At 41.0% G+C, this 19,276-nt stretch overlaps 1 protein-coding gene across 1 annotated transcript in view; it reads left to right on the top strand.

Annotated features, from left to right (window-relative positions):
• Positions 1-16,727: 16,727 nt before the first annotated feature.
• Positions 16,728-19,276, top strand: part of LIN7C (lin-7 homolog C, crumbs cell polarity complex component) — a 10,702-nt gene continuing 8,153 nt past the window's right edge. The window contains exon 1 of the mRNA XM_035012476.1: positions 16,728-16,789. Coding sequence (XP_034868367.1) covers positions 16,753-16,789 — 37 coding nt within the window. The 5' untranslated portion in view covers positions 16,728-16,752. The remainder of the gene's footprint in view (positions 16,790-19,276) is intronic.

The raw sequence follows: 19,276 nt of genomic DNA, 5'->3' as shown, positions 1-19,276 counted from the left end.
TTGATACAACTTCCCCACATGTGAAAAAGCAGATATATGCACTGATGGAACCTCAGTGATGAAAACCGTAGACCATGGGAGAGTCTAAATCTACTCAATGCACTTTAGGCAGTGTGGAAGCTGGTAGCTCCCTGCCACCCCCGCAGGAAAACTTTCTACCCAGAGAATCCTGGGTAGAATTCAAAGAACAGTTATGGGTACTATTTTCATACTCTATTAAAATCATATAGTGCAGTTTGGGGTATTTGATTTAAGCCATAATAAAAGCTGCTAAATCTTCATACAATAACATATGTAGGAACACTAATATTTTATTTTCTCTTCACATTTGGATTATAAATTATTAATAAAGTATTTGTATTAGCAGTTTTTAAAATTTATATATATTTTTAAAATATACCTAAGTCTTTCTTACTTTGCAGATGGGATATTTTTTAAAAAAGAAATCAAATACAGGGGCACCTGGGTGGCTCAGTCGTTAAGCGTCTGCCTTCCGCTCAGGTCATGATCCCAGGGTCCTGGGATCGAGCCCCGCCTCAGGCTCCCTGCTCCGCAGGAAGCCTGCCTCTCCTTCTCCCACTCCCCCTGCTGTGTTCCCTCTCTCGCTGTGTCTCTCTCGGTCAAATAAATAAATAAAACCTTTAAAAAAATAAATAAAATACAGTGGAGTTTGTCAATGTGGGAGACATGACTATAATTTTGGAAAGATTAAATGTTTCAAAATGTAAATGCTGTAAACTGAAACAGATAACACAGGTATGTTTACATCCTGATGATGCAACTCACTAGCCTCAATTACTTGTCAGTAAAATGAGGATAATTTTATATAATTTGTGGAGTTGATACAAAGATTAAAATGACCTTGTGTAAAGAGCCTACCATGAGACCCAGCATGGCATAGACACTCAATGAATATTAGTTCTTTTTGCTTTTTCCTGCTTGAAAATGGGCTTCACTGGCAGATTCTGGTTCCACAGAAGTGGTTTACATATTCTTTGGGGACAGAGAAAGCAGCTTTTAGCAGGCAGCTTTAAACCCTCAGAAACCTCGAGTGAACACTAACCAAAAATAAAATAAATTAAAAGTCAGTGTGAAAATTATAAACATAGACATATTCAGTTATTTTTTGTAAAGCTTGTAGAAAACATTTAAAATATGTAAATGAAAAAGAAGGAGGTGAGGAGCTGTCACAACTCAGACAACAATTCTGTGGCTTTGAAGAGTTTATGCTCATCATTATGCCTTGGTTTATCCACCTTCCTCACAGGGATAAAATAGAGAAAACAAAGAATATACTAAAAGGCTCAAAGCTCTTCCCCTCAAAACTCATTTTTATGACATAAAAGCAGCTCTTTGTAAGGCAATGCTTAGAATTCTTATTGCTATGTAGTTAGAATGAATTACATCCTCTTGTCCTCCATTTATTGAAAATCAGGGGAAATCAAATTTTGCATGGTGGCCATTTGGGTGGAAATGCCTGATCACCAAAAGACTTAGAATGTTGCTTTTTATTTCAACCAAATTCAACCTATATCCCAATGAAAAGAATATAAATAACATACGTAATCACTGAATGACCTACCCAAAAGAAATTTTCTTTATATTGATTCATTTCCAGTCATTTTCTTGGGGCTTGGAACTGGATCTTCAACTCACTAGGACCAACAGTCTTCCTATATTTGAAATATAAAGTAGGCTATGCTTTTCAACAAGGAAATGATAATAACCATAGCTTACATTTATAGAAATAAAGCATTTTCATAGCCATGATCTCATTGGATCATCAGTAATTTTGTGGCATGTGGCAAGCCAGGTCTTTCTTACTATCCCCATTTTATTTCCAAGGAAAGGACATCAGCTCTCTAGGGGGATGGGGCAGCATATAATAAATGCGAGTTTTTAGCAAAGTGAGACGTGGCTAATATATGACAGAACTGACATCCACCTGCATTCCATCGTCCATAGGTTCCTGGGCTCAACTCTGGGATGTTTTGCAGTTAGTTACTAGAATGCAAGCTATGTGATTCATTTTGGCACCATTGAAACTTTAAGTTCAACTCAGATGCAAGGACAAAGGAGAATGTGCCACCAGCTTGGTTTATTTGGGTAAATATAAAAGCAGGTTACCCAAAGCTTAAAAAAAAAACAAAACTGAAACGGGCTGTCTTCCTTACCCCACCCTTAGGGAGTGTTGGCTCACGAACTTACCTATTGTGTTAGGTAAGTAACATGAAAGGGGAAAAACAGAGGAGGGCAACCCAAAGTCAAAATCAACAACCTTTGTGAATCAGAGCCATGGACTCTTTGCCTAAAGGGGATAAGGGAGGAACCAAGTTTCCACCCTCTTAATGCAGAAATGACAACAATTGTTGATAGAAAAAGGAAAATCTTTTCCTCTTCTCCCTCCCCAGGAAAAGCATCATTAAATAATAACACAACAATGCCACTCCAAACCCCCATGTCCTAATTAGAAAACAGAAACGACATGCTTTAAAAAAAAAATTATACTTTTCAGATCAAAAATAACAACAAAGTAGAGTGTCTCCAGCCTTGGGTGTAATGTGATTACACACAGTAATTAACAACAAATTTGTAACCAGCCCTGTTGGCTCTGTTCAGAAGCCAAGAATGGGAGTCCAGTGGATCATCAGTTATGGGTGTAGATCACTAACCTAAAGGCACTGAAACTTCTGGGTGATGAGCGATGGATTTCAAATGGTTGCAGTGACTTGAAGGAAAAGAACAAGGCTTTTGAGACTGAAAACCAGCCAAATGTCTGGGTTGCTTTCTTGGTGCCAAATGTCATCCCTCTGGTCCACAGACCTCTTTGGGACAGAATCAAACTCAAGCCCAGCATATGCAGCACAGCCGAGACCCAGCCTAGCACTTAACTCTGCCAGCCTGAGATGAGCCCTGAGGACATCTGTCCCAGCCAGGAAAGGAGGAGTGCCAGAAAGTCTGAATTCAGCCTGCCATCCTTGTGTTTGCTGGGACTTGCAGCAGCAGGATCGACAGAGCATTTTGATGCTGGATGGCAAATTCCTGTAGACTTGGCTTTGTACAAGGCCAAACAGAAAGATCTCCTTAATGAAGGATTTGGATGATGGATTTTGGCCCCATGGTGATCAAACCATTTCAGCCATTCCCACACAGAGGGATCACATTACCATTGATGGAAGCAGCCCAGCCCTACGCCAAATTAAAAAGCAGGACAAATCTGTCCTTGGCGTGCTCAAAGCTGGGTGTCCCTACCCACCTCCCTTCTTTCAACATGCCCCACCTTCCCTGCCTTCTCCCTACTTTCTACCCGAGGAAGGCCCAAACCCTCCTTACTGCCTCTGGCTATCCAAGGATCCCTCTCAGTAAACCGGTTACCTGAAGCAAGGCCTTACTCCACCCCCAGCACACGTTGTTTGAGTCTTAATTATGGGACAGACAAAATACAATATATAAGAAAGACAAATATATAAAAAATGCTCCTGAACCTTGATGTGAAAAGCCGTATAGTTCACTCAACAGCATTGTAGTGAGTCTCCTACTGTGAGCAGGACATAGTGGTACATAGCTGAGCCTGCAGGAGGATATGGAGATGAGGAATATGCATTTTCTTCCTCCAGAAATCCCTTGAACTCAAGAAAAGACTTAAGAAAAAAGAGGAGTAGAGCCATGTAATGGAAAGAACCAGAATGTCTTGCCCAGTCACTGTAAAAGCTTCTAACTGCTCTCCCTGCTTCTGCTTCTGTCCCCTGGAATAATAAAAACAACAATAATGATGATTATAATTAATATAATATAATATAAATCTATTCACCACTCAGGAGCCAGAGTTTTCTCTGTAAAACATACATCAGATCATGCCACTTCTATCTTGAAACCTCCCAAACACTTCCCAGTGCACATAAAATAGAATCCAAACTTCTTCACCATAACTGGCAAAGCACTATCTGGCTGGTCCTTGCCCACCTTTCCCTCTTACTCATGGCAGACACATTGGCCACTTCTCTGTTCTTCAGACATTCCTGCCTCAGCGCTTTTAGCCTTGTAATACCCCCTGACTGAAATGCTCTTCTAGATTTTGCGTGGCTGGCCTCATTTCGTCATTCTTGCCTTAGTTTAAATGCCCCTTTTCAGAGATGCTTTTACTGACAAGTCTGACTCAGGAGCACTTCCCCAGTCCCTCCACAGTTTTTTCTTTTCACTATGACACACATCACTAGCTGAAACTATCTTTTTTTTTTTTTTAAGATTTTATTTATTTATTTGACAGAAAGACACAGCAAGAGAGGGAACACAAGCAGGGGGAGTGGGAGAGGGAGAAGCAGGCCTTCCGCTGAGCAGGGAGCCCGATGCGGGGCTCGATCCCAGTACCCTGGGATCATGACCCTGGGACCCTGGGATCCCAACTAAGTCACCCAGGTGCCCTGAAACTATCTTTTTTTTTTTTTTAATTTGTCTAACAGAAAACTCAAACTTAAGAAATCCCAAATCGATCTACTGATCTGTCATCTTTAAACCTGTTCAGTTGACCGACTCCCTTGTCTCTCATAAAAAGCAGCTCCACTCTTCCAGTTCTTCCGCTGGCCCAGATCAAAACCCATGATCACCCTGGACGCCTTCTTTTCTTGACACTCCATCTGGAAGTCCCATTAATCCCATCTTCAAAATATAACCACTTGTTATATTTCTTATAATATAATTCCTCCACTCTCTCACTCTCTTTCACCTGTAGTAGCCCTCCTACCTGGGCTCTCTGCTTCCTCCTCTCTCCCACTTCGTCTATTTTCTTTTTTTTTTTTTTAATATTTTATTTATTTGACAGAGAGAGACACAGCAAGAGAGGGAACACAAGCAGGGGAGTGGGAGAGGGAGAAGCAGGCTCTCCGCCGAGCAGGGAGCCCGATGCGGGGCTCGATCCCAGGACCCTGGGATCATGACCTGAGCCGAAGGCAGACGCTTAACGACTGAGCCACCCAGGTGCCCCAAAGCCACAGATCGTCTATTTTCAACACAGCAGCCAGAGTAACCTTTTTAAAAATAAGTCAAGTCAAGGTATTTCCCACCTAAGAACTGCGTGGTAACTCCTTATCTCACTCAGTAAAAGCCAGTGTCCACCATCTAGAGCCATGCTATAGAATGTGGTAGCCACTAACCACATGTGGCCACTGAGCATTTAAAATGTGGCTAGTCCAAAATGAGATGTGCTCTAAGAGTAAAATGCACACTAGGTTTCAAAAACTTGGTATGAAAAAAGAATGGAGAACATCAATAATTTTACATTGATTATACATCGAAATGTTAAAATTTTGGATATATGGAGAAAAAGAAAATGTATTATTAAAATCTGTTTCTTTTACTTTTTATAATATGTCTACTAGAAAATTCAAAATTACATCTATGACTCATATTTGTGGTTCACATTATATTCCTCTTGGACAGTGTTGTTATTGATAGTACATCGTTTTAACATTAAATGAGATCATCTAGGGAGTGGTATAGACAGAGGACAGAAGAGGTCTATAGATAGTATTCTGGGGGCCTTGCAGAATTGGAGGCCAGGCAGATAAAGAGGAGCCATTAAAGAAGACAGGGGTAGCTGGGTGGCTCAGTTGGTTGAGCGTCTGACTCTTGATTTCGGCTCAGGTCATGATCTCAGGGTCGTGGGTTTGAGCCCCTCATTGGGCGTGGTGCTCAGCACAGAGTCTGCTTGAGATTCTCTCAAGAATCATAAAGATTTTAATTTGAGAGAGAGAGCAAGAGAGAGCACGAAGTGGGGGGGGGGTGCAGAAGGAGAGGGAGAAGCAGGCTCCCCGCTGAGCAGGGAGCCAGACTTCGGGGCTTGATCCCAGGACCCTGAGATCATAACCTGAGCGGAAAGCAGATGCTTAACTGAGTCACCAAGGTGCCCCTAAATAAAATCTTTAAAAAAAAAAAAAAAAAAGAAAAAGACAGAAAGTGTCCACTGAGTTCAGAGAAGACTTGAGAGGTGATACACTAGAAGGCAAATGCAGGTGTTTCAATGAGGGAATAATCAATTGTTTCAAGTGAGATGAAGACTGAGAACAGACAATTAGCTTTGACAAAAGGGAAATCACTGGAGACATTGACAAGAGCTGTTTTGGTGGAATGGTGTAGATAAAAGTCTAATTATAGTGGCTCATGGGAGAGCATGGGAAGCAGACATGGAGACTACAAATATGAACACGTTTTTAAGGGAGTTTTGCTATAGAGATGATAAGAAAAATGCAAAGGTAGTTGGAAGGAAGCTTGGCCTCAAGGGGAGTATTTTACTATGAGAAATATAGCATGTTGATATGCTGACGGAAATAAACTGATAATGAGGAAGAGAGCCTCTCTAAAACTGCTAGAGTAAAATTGTTAGAGTGATCTCCTTGAGTAGATGTGAGGTCCTGGAACCTACTGCACAAGAGGAGAAGTGTGCCTTAGATAGGAACATGAACAGTTGCTTATGCAAGATGGAACATGGGTATAAATACCAGGGGATTGGTAGAAGTGACGGAAGCAGTATATGGAAGGTCTCTTCTGGTTGCTTCCATTTTCTCCATGAAAAGGAATTAAGGTCATCAGCTGAGAATGATGAAGGAAGAAAAGGGTTGAAAGTTGGAAGAGACATAAGATATGAAATAAGAGTTGATAGATTAGGGAAAGAGTTAGAATTACTGGGTCCACTTGAGTTTAGTGGTTCATGAGTTTCAAGTAAGGCCATGCGGTAAAGCTGGGTATTTTCCTTCAGCCACCTTCAGCAATCAGAAAACAGGCACAGAATAGGAAAAGAGTTGCCAATTACCAGAACTGGAGTTTTGCCAGAGAAAGACCAAGAAGTGAGAGAAGCTCCAGGGAGTTAAGGGTGTGTTAAGTGAGTGACTGTTAGGATAGACTATAAAATCTAGGATGGATAAAGAGGTAAGTAAGGGCATGTGGGGTATGAGAGACAGTGAAAAGATGAAATACATTGTCTGGTCAAAGAATTTTCAAGCCAGAGCACCAGAGATATTGCACTGGAAATATATGAGGTGTGGTCCTAGAATGGAATGCTTAAGATCATGGAAGGGTAGCTGTTACTGAGTGGCCCATTTGTGGGGATGAGTAGCTGAAGTTGAGAAAGAAGGAGATCATTAGAGAAGAAGAGGTCAAGGAAGTCAGAGGCCAGAATATTGAAATGATAATCAATATGGAGATTGAAATAGCCAAGAATTATGACAGGCACATTGTTGGAAAGAATGAGGCTGAGCTTGGAGCTTAAATTTTCAAGAAGTGTGGGGGAGTGACCCAATGTCAGCAAATGACTGCAATAATAAGGGGTTGCTAATAGTAAGGTCATAAGCTTCACGCCAAAGTGCTTTAAGAGAGAAGAGAATTTGATCTGATAGGCGCAATGGAAACCGAAGAGACATCCCCTCCACCCAGGTCTAGAATTCTATTCCAAATTCACATTCCAAATATAGGTTTTTTATGTCAAAAAACTTATACTCTGTCCCTAAAGAAGCTAGTATGACTAGAGGCTTCATGCTTTAGCTCAAAGGAAATACTTACTAATTGCTGAGACCAGAGGCATCACATACCACCAGTGTGGGAAAGATATTTTGGAAAAGGGTATTTAAACCATCCCCAGGGCACTGTTCCATATATGCAGCTGTTCCTGTATAGAACCTTTTTCACATCAACAGCAACAATAAAAATGCATAAAAATCAGATAAATGTTTAGTAATGATTAAAAACATAAAATTTTATCTGATACTCTGAATGAGGGATGTTCAGGTCAAGCTAATTGAAAAGTAGCATGATGAGTCAGTGGCTAAAATCTGTAGAAGTGCTCTTAATGATTTTTACAATTGTTTCCTTAATAATGGAATCTTAATAAGCAGGTCGATGTTAAATTAATAACATGCAGGCATTCTAAAAAGCATATTGAAACATGATTTTAGTCCATTCACTCAAGGCTTAAAGCCATACTCTGGTTTTTTGATTCCTGGTAGAATATCATTTATTGGAAAGAGTTTTTTAAGGTAGAAAATGAAGTGTTGTTTTTTTTTTTTTTAAGATTTTATTTATTTATTTGACAGAGAGAGACACAGCGAGAGAGGGAACACAAGCAGGGAGAGTGGGAGAGGGAGAAGCAGGCTTCCCGCCGAGCAGGGAGCCCGATGTGGGGCTCAATCCCAGGACCTTGGGATCATGACCTTAGCCGAAGGCAGATGCTTAATGACTGAGCCACCCAGGCGTCCCTAGAAAATGAAGTTAAAACATAATATTGATAAGAAGGAAAAGTGTAATTTTTACAATACCTACACAAAGGCAATGTAGGCCCAGAGCTACAACCTTTCTGCCATTCACTGACTTCACTCCACTTCATTCAGTGAGTGATTACTGAGCATAGGAAATAGACCAGATACTTCGCTACCCGTTGGAGAGTCAGCAAAGAATAATATACCATTCTCACCCTTCCAGTGAACCTAGGGGTAAGAGGGTTCACCTAAGTGTTCACTATTTGATTGGTGGAAACACACACTTTAGTAAACACAATACGATATTGATATTTGAGTAAAGTGCAGCACAGAGAATGGAACATTTGAAGTGAACTTGAAGAGGAAGCAGAAATTTGCTCAACAGAGAAGAAAAGCATGCCAAGCAGAAAGAAGAGCAGGTAAGCGTGGGATATTTGGGGAGCCTGAGCAATTCTGTAGGGCAGGGTTATAAGAACTTGAAAGGAAGGAGTGGGAGGTGAAATGACTTATTACAGAAGCAACCAAATTCTTTGCCCCAATTCTAGCCAGCATTACCCCTTTCTCACCACCCTTCTCCCCTACCATCTAGTCAATCCAAATATAGTCCTCTTCCACAAGAAATCCAAATACGAGTATGTTGTGGTGTTTGAAAACATTACTGGAGGTGTAGAGGACACAAGGAAAGATCTCACAGTATAAAATTCAATGATGACCCCCTGTGTCTCACCTCCCTGCCCCTCCTCACTTCCTCACTACCCACACCTAGTCCAATTATGTAGAATTTTTCCTTTCTTCTCTGAAGTTTTGGTGCTTTCCAATCAGAGCTCAACAATAGACAATACCCAAACAAAGATGACTCTTTCCTTCAAAGGAATTTTCTTACTATCTGCTATAATAATTGAAGCTTCTTCCTCAGATTGTATTTTTTTTTTTAAGATTTATTTATTTGGGACAGAGAGACAGAGAGCTGGGGCAAGGGGGCAGGGAGAGAGGGAGAGAGAAATTTAAGCAGACTCCCACACTGAGCTTGATCCCATGACTCTGAAATCACAACCTGAGCCAAAACCAAGAGTCTGATGCTCAACCGACTGAACCATCCAGGTGCCCCGTCCCTCGGATGATATTTCTAAAATATAGTTCTAATTCTAGCTCTTCAATTTTTAAAATCCTTCAGTGGCTCACTCTAGCCCAGAGAATAAATCCAAGCATCCAGGAACCTCCACAATCTGCCTCAACCTAAATGTTAAGCTTCCTTTTCTTCTATACTTTCCCCATCACCAGGTGTATACCCTATATCTCACTGAAGCCCTCCTCACTTCCTAAACAGGGCATTCATTTTCTTCCTGCATGGCTTTGCTCACGTAGCCCTCTCTGGCATTCCCATTCCCTACTTCCCCACTTGTTAAAATTCTAACCATTCCTGTAAAAATGTTCCCTTCTTGCTAAAGCCAGGTTTATCAACCTTGGCAATCTTGGCATTTTGTGCTGGATAATTCTTTGTTGGGGGTTGGGGAGCTGTCCTGGGCAAGGTGAGATGTTTGGCAGCATCACTAGCTTCTACCCTCTAGATGCCGGTAGCAACCCTCACGCCCCAACCCACCATCTGACAATTAAAAATGTTTCCAGACATTGCCAAATGCTCTCCAGGCTTCAAAATCACCCCTGGTTGAGAACCACTGCTCTTTAAAGCTTTCTGTGGTTACTACCAATGAGATCATTGCACTCCACTCTACTCCACAGCACCTTGCCCTCTCTTAAAGTCCTTGCAACTGAAGCAACAAGAGCAGCAACAATAACAACAATTAGCACCATCTTTATTTTGTGTCTGTGACTGCTCATATGTCTGTTCCGTTCTGTGGGTCTGTGAGCTCTTTGAGAGCAGAGTATCTTCCCGGTATCTCTAGGACCCAGCACAGTGCCTTACTACAGTGGGTAATCAGGACAAATTTGCTGAGTCAAAGTGGTAAGACTGCTGTCAGAGTCTGTCCTCTGACCAGCCATTTGATGGCCATATCACCTGCAAGACTGAGAAGCTAATGATTCTAATGCTGTTTTGCAAGGTTCTGTCCATACCTGGCAAGTTATAAGACACATTAAGAATAATGGATCCTGGAAAGTTTTTGTTTTGTTTTTTCTTAATATTTACATTTTGGAATGGTTTGTCTTTGAGTAAATATTAATTTTCAGATTCAGTTTAGGTTAACAAAGTAATGTAGTTCATGTCAATAAATATTTTAGTTTAGTTAGATTTTAGAAGCTGTGGTAAAATATAGCAAAGATTCCTAGAGGATTATCTCCGCATTTATTTCCCTCTTCCTCCCCAGGGACCGGGTTGAGATTTTTGTGTAGCTGGGCCCTTTGTCAATCAAAATCAAAGACTTAATTCCCCATTTCCATCACAGCAAGCTGAAGCTATGTAACTGAGTTCTGACCAATGAGATGTAGGTTAAAATATTATGTGAGACTTCTCGGAAAGCTGCTTAAAAGATGCTGACTTGGGCGCCTGGGTGGCTCAGTTGGTTAAGCGACTGCCTTCGGCTCAGGTCATGATCCTGGAGTCCCAGGATCGAGTCCCGCATCGGGCTCCCTGCTCGGCAGGGAGCCTGCTTCTCCCTCTGACCCTCCTCCCTCTCATGCTCTCTGTCTCTCATTCTCTCTCTCTCAAAGAGAGTTGGTTAAGCGTCCGACTTCAACTCAGGTCATGATCTCAGGGTTTTGGGATTGAGCCCCACTTCAGCCTCCCTGCTCACCGGGAATCCGTTTGTCCCTCTGCCAACCCCCCCGACTCATGCTTGCTCTCTCTCTCTCTCTCAAAAAAAAAAAAAAATCCTTAAAAAAAAAAAGATGCTGACTTGACTAGGAAGGGTGATTGTTACTTTTATGCAAAAACATATTCTATTTTTCTGGCCTGCAACTCACATGTAATAACTGGAACTCCTGCAGCCATCTTAAATCATGAGTAAACTTAATGATCAAAGCCATGTCCTAGGACGGTGGTACAAAATGACAGAAACCAGGAATCCTGATGAAACTGAGGAGCTATCATACTTGCCCCAAATTACCTATCTCTGAATTTCTTTTACTTAATTTATTTTTTTCTTTAAACAGATATATCTAATCTGGTACATCTTTCCACCCAGAAATAAAGAATTTCTTTGTCTCAATTCTCATACATCTTTTACTTACTTTAAATGCACTATTACTTTGGACTTTCATGTTTTTATGAAGCTACACCTAATATTAACTGATACATAAATATTTCATTGTAATTCAGCAATATTTTTGAAGGACTAATACGTGCTAGGTAGGTAATTCTCAACAAAGAGAGCACATCACAAATACCTTCATAATTTTCAAAAAATGAAAATGTTCATTTCATCCTCAAGGCTTTCTGAATCAAAATTTACATGATGGGCCTCTGGTATGAAGAAAATTAAATATATATATATACACACACTATTATATACATCAACAAATTATATAAATTAGATGTATGAATATATATAGTCTTATATAATATATACATAGTTATATATAGTATGCATAGTTACATTTAATATATATTATATATAATACATATGTAACATATTTTTTATTTCTGTAAGGTTGGTAGTAATTCCTGATTTTAATAATTTGAATTTTCATTATTTCCTAGTCAGTTTAGCTAAAGGTTTGTCAACTTTGTTGTTCTTTTCAAGAAACCCAGTTTTAGTCTCATTGATTTTCTTGTTTTTATTTCTATTCTTTTTTCTATTCCATACTGGTTTTTGTTCTTTTAACTCTATTTCTTGCTCTAAACTTTATTTTTTCCATACTTGCTTTGGGTTTAGTTTACTCTTCTTTATTGAGTTTCTTAAAGTTTAGGTTATTGATTTGAGGTCTTTCTCCTCTTTAAATATAGGCATTTATAGCTATAAATTTCCCTCTAAACACTGCCTTAGCTGCATCATGAATGTATTTTTAAAGCCCTGTAGAGAAGAGAATTCTGGTGTATAGTTGGTGAGAATATGCTGTACTTCTTTGCCATTATAAGATTTTGAGGTTTTGTTTGTGTGTGTGTGTGTGCGCGTGTGCATGCACATGTGTGAGCACATGTCTGTTTTTTGTTTTTTCCACTTTCCAATGTGGTTGCTGAACTGTTGAGTAGACAAAGCTTTTCTTATAAAGCAAAACGCCTTGGCTCAGGTTTGGTTGGATTTGCAGAAAGACTCTTGCTGGTACCTCAAAGAATTCTTTCACAGCCTAATGTAAAAAGCAAGGGCATGTTTGTTTTACTTGATTTTCTCTGTAAAGTGAAGATTTCCTAGGCTCTATGGGCCCTCCTTAAAGGGCCCTTTCAGTTGGAAGTTTCCTTCTCTGCCTGTATTTCTACTAAGCATATTTTTGGCAGCCCTGACACAATGTTTATGTCCTCTAAGTAGAGGTCAGCTAGTAGTGAAAACTTCCTGTGCTACCATAAGTCTTTTCCCTTGGCCTGGGTACCTTGTTATTTGCCATGCTTTGTCCACAATTTGGCAGCACCACTACCCACTCTACGTGACAAATGACATCATTGCTATAATGAGAATTCCAAGCAGCACCACTGGATCAAAGCCCATCTGTGTGCCTGCTCCCACACTTGACAAAACAAATTCCAAATTCATTCAGCATGCCGGTGCCATTTAGTCACTGTGACATATCCCAAATTTTGGACTCTGTGCAAAACCCAATCTGTGCCCACAAAATTAATCATGGAACACATTTTATGACGTTTGACAACAACTTAAAAGGTTCTCATCTCTGGCAGGTGGCTCTGCCAATCTGCAAGTATGTGCATGACAAATTCTGAACAATATATTATGTGGCTGAAAATATATCATGCAGGATGCACACCCTGGAGAGAACCAGAATGAGTCCAAACAATCCTGAGTTCTGTCTCAGGGATACATAAGCCAGACTGCTGTCTTGTGAAGGAAGGATGATGGCCCCAGGTACACACAGAAAGCCAAAGAAAAGGCAACAGCTCGTGTGCCAGTAAATGCTGAGAACATTGGCACAGTCGCCTGTGTTGGCAGGACCAAGAGTTTGAGATGGCTAATTTAAGCGACAAGATCCTGGCAAACAGATTTATTTAGGGCAAGGGTGCGTCAGAAAGATGCCAGAAAAATACATCAATCTGTGCCTTTACATGTACTGTAGAGTGATGATGAGACAGTTGACATTAAAAAAGTAAACCCTTACACTTTAATATAATCTGCAGCTCATCCTAACAACAAGTAGGGTTTTGCTTTCAATCCCTGGTACTCCAAGATGGGGTTTTATGTTCTCATCTGAGATCTTTGATCAAGAAAAATTTTCAACAGGTGTTCTTGAAGAGATTTCCCCATATGGTTGTGTTGAATTGATGAGACTAGTGTTTTTATATATTGTTTAGTTTATTTAAACATGTAGGCTATTTCACATTTGACAACATCATTCACTTCAAATAAAGGAAGATACTTATCTAAAATTTTACTTACTGAGGAGTATATTACAGGAACTCTGTTAGAAAAAGAAAGAAAATGGGGACTTTAGTTGTACTGATAGAACCCTTCACTTAAGAGCAGTATTTTACTCTGTACTAAGACATAACTGTTTTTACGTATCTATTGTGTACAGTAGTGCTTATTTGTGCATAGTTCACCCAGCAATAAAACAATAAAATGTGAAAATAATAGCAAAAGATTCCACTTGGTGGGTCTGGCTTCATCATGTTACTTTCCATGTTCCATTTTCCGTCTCTAGACAGCCTCCTACTCCCAATTTTCCCCACCTACTCCCTTCTCCTCTGACTCGATGCTGTCTTGGTACATTGTATTTGCAATGTCTTGGGTTAGGAAAGCTTTCATAACCTGGCAGCCTACTTGGGACTTTAATTCCTCATATGAAGACAAAGTTTGCATAATTTAGCTTTCACTGGGATTTATCTTCACTCAGAGTTCCTATTCTAAGTCTGAGTCTTCCTTTCTATCTCTGAGGCAGAAATTAGTACGAGGAAGCAACAGGTAAAGAGGAGTTCTTCCACAGGAAGAGCAACTTCTTGATTCGGAAGTGAGTCCTAATAACCTGATGAGTCAATAACCTGATAGTGGCATAAAACTCAAAACAGTTCTGCCTCATTTGTGCTCACAATTGCCTCCTTTGGGACACAGGGCAGCAATCAGTCCTCTCTTCTGGAAAGTGAAGGAGCCGGACTCTAGTTTCTCTCAACTCCAGTAGTCAGGGAATTGTGAATTACAAAACAAATCTCAAATATTCATAGGGATACAAAAATATCCAGCACCCAAAAAGTAAATTCCACAATGCCTGGCATTATACATTCATATATATCTCACTGGTCATGCAAGAAACAGGAAATTATGAGTGTAATGAAGAGAAAAATCAGTCTATTGAAACAGTACCAGAAACAGCACAGATTACAAAATTAAAATAAAAACATTAAAATTGTCATTATAATTGCATTCTATATGTTCAAGAAGCTGTGGGAAAGATTGGGCATGGTAAGGAAGGACATGGGAAATGTAGAAACACACACACACCCTTAAATCTAAACTGCTACAGATAAAAACGATAACCTCTGTAACGAAAAATGAACCATTGGGATTAATAGAATTAAATGTCAAAAAAAGGAAACAGAAAAGTTTAAAAAAACAAAATGAATAGAGTACTAGTGAGCTGTAAGACAGTGTCAGACAATGGAATGTACATGAAAGTGGGGTCATCAAAGGAGAGGAGCTGGAGGATGGAGGAAAAGAAAATATTTGAAGAAATAAGGGCAATGTCTGCATTTGTCTTGTTCCACTGGACATTCTCAGTGCCTAGCAAGACACCTGGTAGACACTAGACATTTAGCAAACATTTCTTGAAAATATTTGTGGCATAACAATGAGTAAAAGATAAACACATGAGTGCTACTGCTGGGTATAAGGACTATCAGGGACCAAGGAAGAACACTTTGAAGAGAGGGAAGCTTAGTAGAAGTGGCGCTTCTTCAAGCAGACAGGGAGAATGGGTTCAGTTGGAAGGTGTATATGGTTTGGAGAACTGGAGGAGATGAACAAGGGCATTCTATATAAGAACAACATAAGTGAAGACTTGGAAGCAAGAATAAACAATAAACAAGAATAAACATTTTAAATATATCACCCCAACTGGAGGGGTGGTTGCACTTGAGGGATAATGAGAAATGAGATTAGATGGATAACTTAAGGGTCAGAGTATGCAAGTCTTTAGAAATAGGAAATGGCGGGGGGGGGGGGGTACCATTCAAAGTTTCTGAACAGAAACCCTTGATGATGAAATCAGGGTTCAAGGGGAAAAGAATATAATGATGACATTCATGATGGATTAGAAGAAAATATTATACTTGAATGGAAAGAGTGGGCTGGAGACAACCAGGAAGTTGATACAACAATCCTATCATGAAGTGTTGAAAACTTGTATATGAAAGCACCTCGGGTGCCTGGGTGGCTCAGTCGGTTGGGCGTGTCTGCCTTTGGCTGAGGTCATGATACCAGGGTCCTGGGATAGAGTCGTGCATCGGGCTTCTTGCTATGCTTCTCCCTCTCCCTCTGGCTGCTCCCCCTGCTTGTACTCTTTCTCTCTGTGTGTGTCAAATAGATAAATAAAATCTTAAAAAAAAAAAAAAAGAAAGAAAGAAAGAAAGAAAGAAAGAACCTAACACAGTTAACAGCAGAGACATGGCTTAAATGATTAAATGTCAGTGAGATCTAAATACTGGGCAACTTAATATTCCATTTAAATTAAGTACTAAATTTTTTCTTGGTTCATGAATTTTCAGAAGTGGCCCTAAGAATCTGTAATGCATTAAAAAATTTGCTTCATTTTGGATCAGCTTTTTAAAATGGTTCCTTTGTGCACCGAAGTGCCTTGTTCTCTTGCTCACCCAGGTGTTTCATGCTTTTTTGTACTTTCCATCCTTACTCTCAAACAGATTTGCAGGGAAGACTCATGCCTTGATTTTTAAAATTAAAGCCATGCTGCCACAAAAGGAGAATTTATCCCGTTAAACAGTGTCACCGAATCCCAAAGTTTAAGGGTGGAAAGGAGCTTGGAGATAGCACCTTTCATCGCACAGACAGGGAAATTGAGGCCAAAGGAGATTAAGTAAGAAGCCCAGACTCATACAGCCATTAATGGTCAAGCCAGGACAAGAATCCAGACTTCCACTTGGAGCCGAAAGTTCCAAGCGGGCGGGACAAGGCCTGAGTCCGAGGTAGGGAGCAAGAGTCAGGAAAGGAGCTTCTTCATTTTCAGAGACCGGGGATCCGCTAACCTCGGAACCGCTTAAGGTTCTGCGCGAGACCAAGGCCAAGACCCCCGCACCCAGGTCTCCTCCACTCCCCTCAGAGCCACCGCTCCTACTCTCGCGATGCTGTCAATCCGTCGCCCTTCCAGCTCCTACTAAGCCCCGCCCCTCCGCCGCACCCTGTGTCGTCATTTCCTGTGGGTCTGCAGGCAGAGGGAGAAGATGGCGGCGCTGGGAGAACCTGTGCGGCTGGAGAGGGGTGAGTGCGGCCCAGGCCGAGCCCCAGACCGAGGTGGGCGGAGGGGGTGAAGGAGGGCCGTATTGCCGGAGGGGAGGAGGGGCGACCCAGGCTCCGAGACCGGATCCAGGCTGTCCCTCGCGCCGAAGTCGATGCGCCTGGCCCCTCGGAGGGCGCCTGTGGTCCCTTCACTGGTACTCAGACCCCTGCTCTGTTCACGTGGACTGTGCCCGGGCACAGCACGGTTAAACACCACCTGTGCGCGTTCGCAGACACGCGCCGCAGACGCGCTCCTTTGGTGCGCACAGCAGACGCGTCGTCCGGAGACGTGTCAGCCCCAGAAGCAAGCATCGCACGCCCGGTTCGGACCGACTGCACTCACTGCCCGTATTTATGCACGCACAAATCCGGTGTCCCCGCCTTCTCTCTCAGATCGCGGACGTCCCGGACACACAGCGCATTTACCACCGAATCCTTACTTTCGCACGAGCTCCGTCGCGTTTTCGGCACAACCTCACTTGTGTTTGTTTTGGGCTGTTTCCTGGCCTTGGTGCCCCTCCCACGTACAGAGAAGGTGCTTTAAAAATTACCCTGCTGATTTGGTCTTGGGAAGAAGGTTACGTAACTGGTTGGAATAGTGGTAGGTTGTAAAATATTGAACGTGTAGTCTTATTCCCTCTTTACAAACCTTGAAACTGTTAACTGTGGCTGGTTGCTTGCCTTTCAGAGCAGACTGTCAAGGAGAGTCCGATCTGTTCTGCTGAGTAATTAGATACGGAAGAGCCAGTGAAAATACATGGCTATGTGCCTGTCAGGGTCCTCAGCATTCCACGGTTTCCTTCCCCAAACCTTTATTTCATGCGTGCTTTTGACACACCAGTATTAGAAGTTACTGGTGAGTCAAAAACAGACTGAACATTTTGAGTACCAGTAGTAAACGAAATACAGAGTGGCTGTTGTAAATATCGTCCAAATATTAACATTTGCCTGTCAGCCTGAATATTAACTTCTGCCCCAAGAAGAAATACATTTCTGGAATTACTGTATTTAGAGAAACCTCTTTCCTCATACCTTCACACACATGCTCACTTAACATTATTTACTCCTTATGGTGTTCACTATTTGTAAGTCTCTTTATAAATGATACTGTTTTCCACCTGCCCACCAGACCATTAATTAAAGCATCATTTTTGACAGGGGAGTAGCTACTCTGGGAAGACTTACTAAGTTAGGCCTGAGACTGGGACCTGTTCCTCCTGAGCACAATGGCACTGTGCTTTGTAGACGGGAACAAATCTGTTCTTTGTTAACAGGAGTAGGTGTTTTTCTCTGAAAACGTGTTGTAGGATTCTAACATGTTGGCGGTCTTTTGTATTTTTAAGTGCAGCACAAAGTGTGAAACTTCACCTCTGGCATTTAGTTTTGGTGGTAGTCATGGCTTTGTTTTTTTGCTTTTTCAGAGTTCTTTTCAGTTCTATAACAGAACGCTCAGCGCTTAGTAGGATGAATTACTAATGGTTGCCATTTAGCAGGATAAGAAAGATTACCTCAGCTGTTTCTTCTTTAGAATTCGGTTTAACAAACTTTTTTTTTTTAATATAGATGACTTTTTTTTTTTTTAAGATTTTATTTATTTATTTGACAGAGAGAGACACAGAGAGAGAGCGAACGCAAGCAGGGGGACTGGGAGAGGGAGAAGCAGGCTCCCGGCAGAGCAGGGAGCCCGATGTGGGACTCGATCCCAGGACCCCGGGACCATGACCTGAGCCGAAGGCAGTCGCTTAACGACTGAGCCACCCAGGCGCCCCCGGTTTAACAAACTATTAACAAACACTCCCAACAGTCCTACAATATAAAATTGTGCATATGATCAAGATCCTGAGTGTCTTCTAAATAATCAAAACATGATTCAGTGGAATACATTTGAGCACGTATTAGGTACAGTTTAGGTGCAGTAAAGAGTTGTTTCAATTTTTTGTTAAATTTGAAATATTTATGTAGTTTACATATCATAACTTTGTAAATTAAAATAAGCCATGAACCAACAGTCCCCATTCACCAGTCATCCTAGTGACGGGTTATCAGAATGGGGAAAGTCTGATTCCATTGCATTTGATTAACATCAGTTTAAGCTTTTATTAACCTGAAATTGAAAAATCTACTTCTTTTTTCACTACATTTATTCCTAGTTTTGCAGTTGCATACACAAAGAAGGCCATATTAATTCTATAAAGAAAAAGTTCCAGACTTGTGGGTATAAAACAAAGTTTAGAGCCTTTTCCTTTTAAAAGGAGGCAAAGAATAATACAGTAATAGGTACTCTAGCCCCCTGGGGTACAAAAACAGTTAAGAAAAAAAAAAAATAGAGGCAGTTACTAACAGTGTTTTAAACGTGACTCTGAGTGTTTTTTTTTTTAATATAAAGATTTTATTTATTTATTTGAGAGGGGGGAGCACAGGGCAGGGGCAAGTGTTGGAGGGGGTGGGACAAAGAGAAAGGGAGAAGCA

Source organism: Mirounga leonina, unplaced genomic scaffold (genome assembly GCF_011800145.1).
Source record: "Mirounga leonina isolate KUSES-001 unplaced genomic scaffold, KU_Mleo_1.0 Mir_166, whole genome shotgun sequence".
NCBI classification, from domain to species: Eukaryota; Metazoa; Chordata; class Mammalia; order Carnivora; family Phocidae; genus Mirounga; species Mirounga leonina.
The sequence above is the reverse complement of the archived record's forward strand: the minus strand, read 5'-3'. Positions and strand labels throughout refer to the sequence as shown.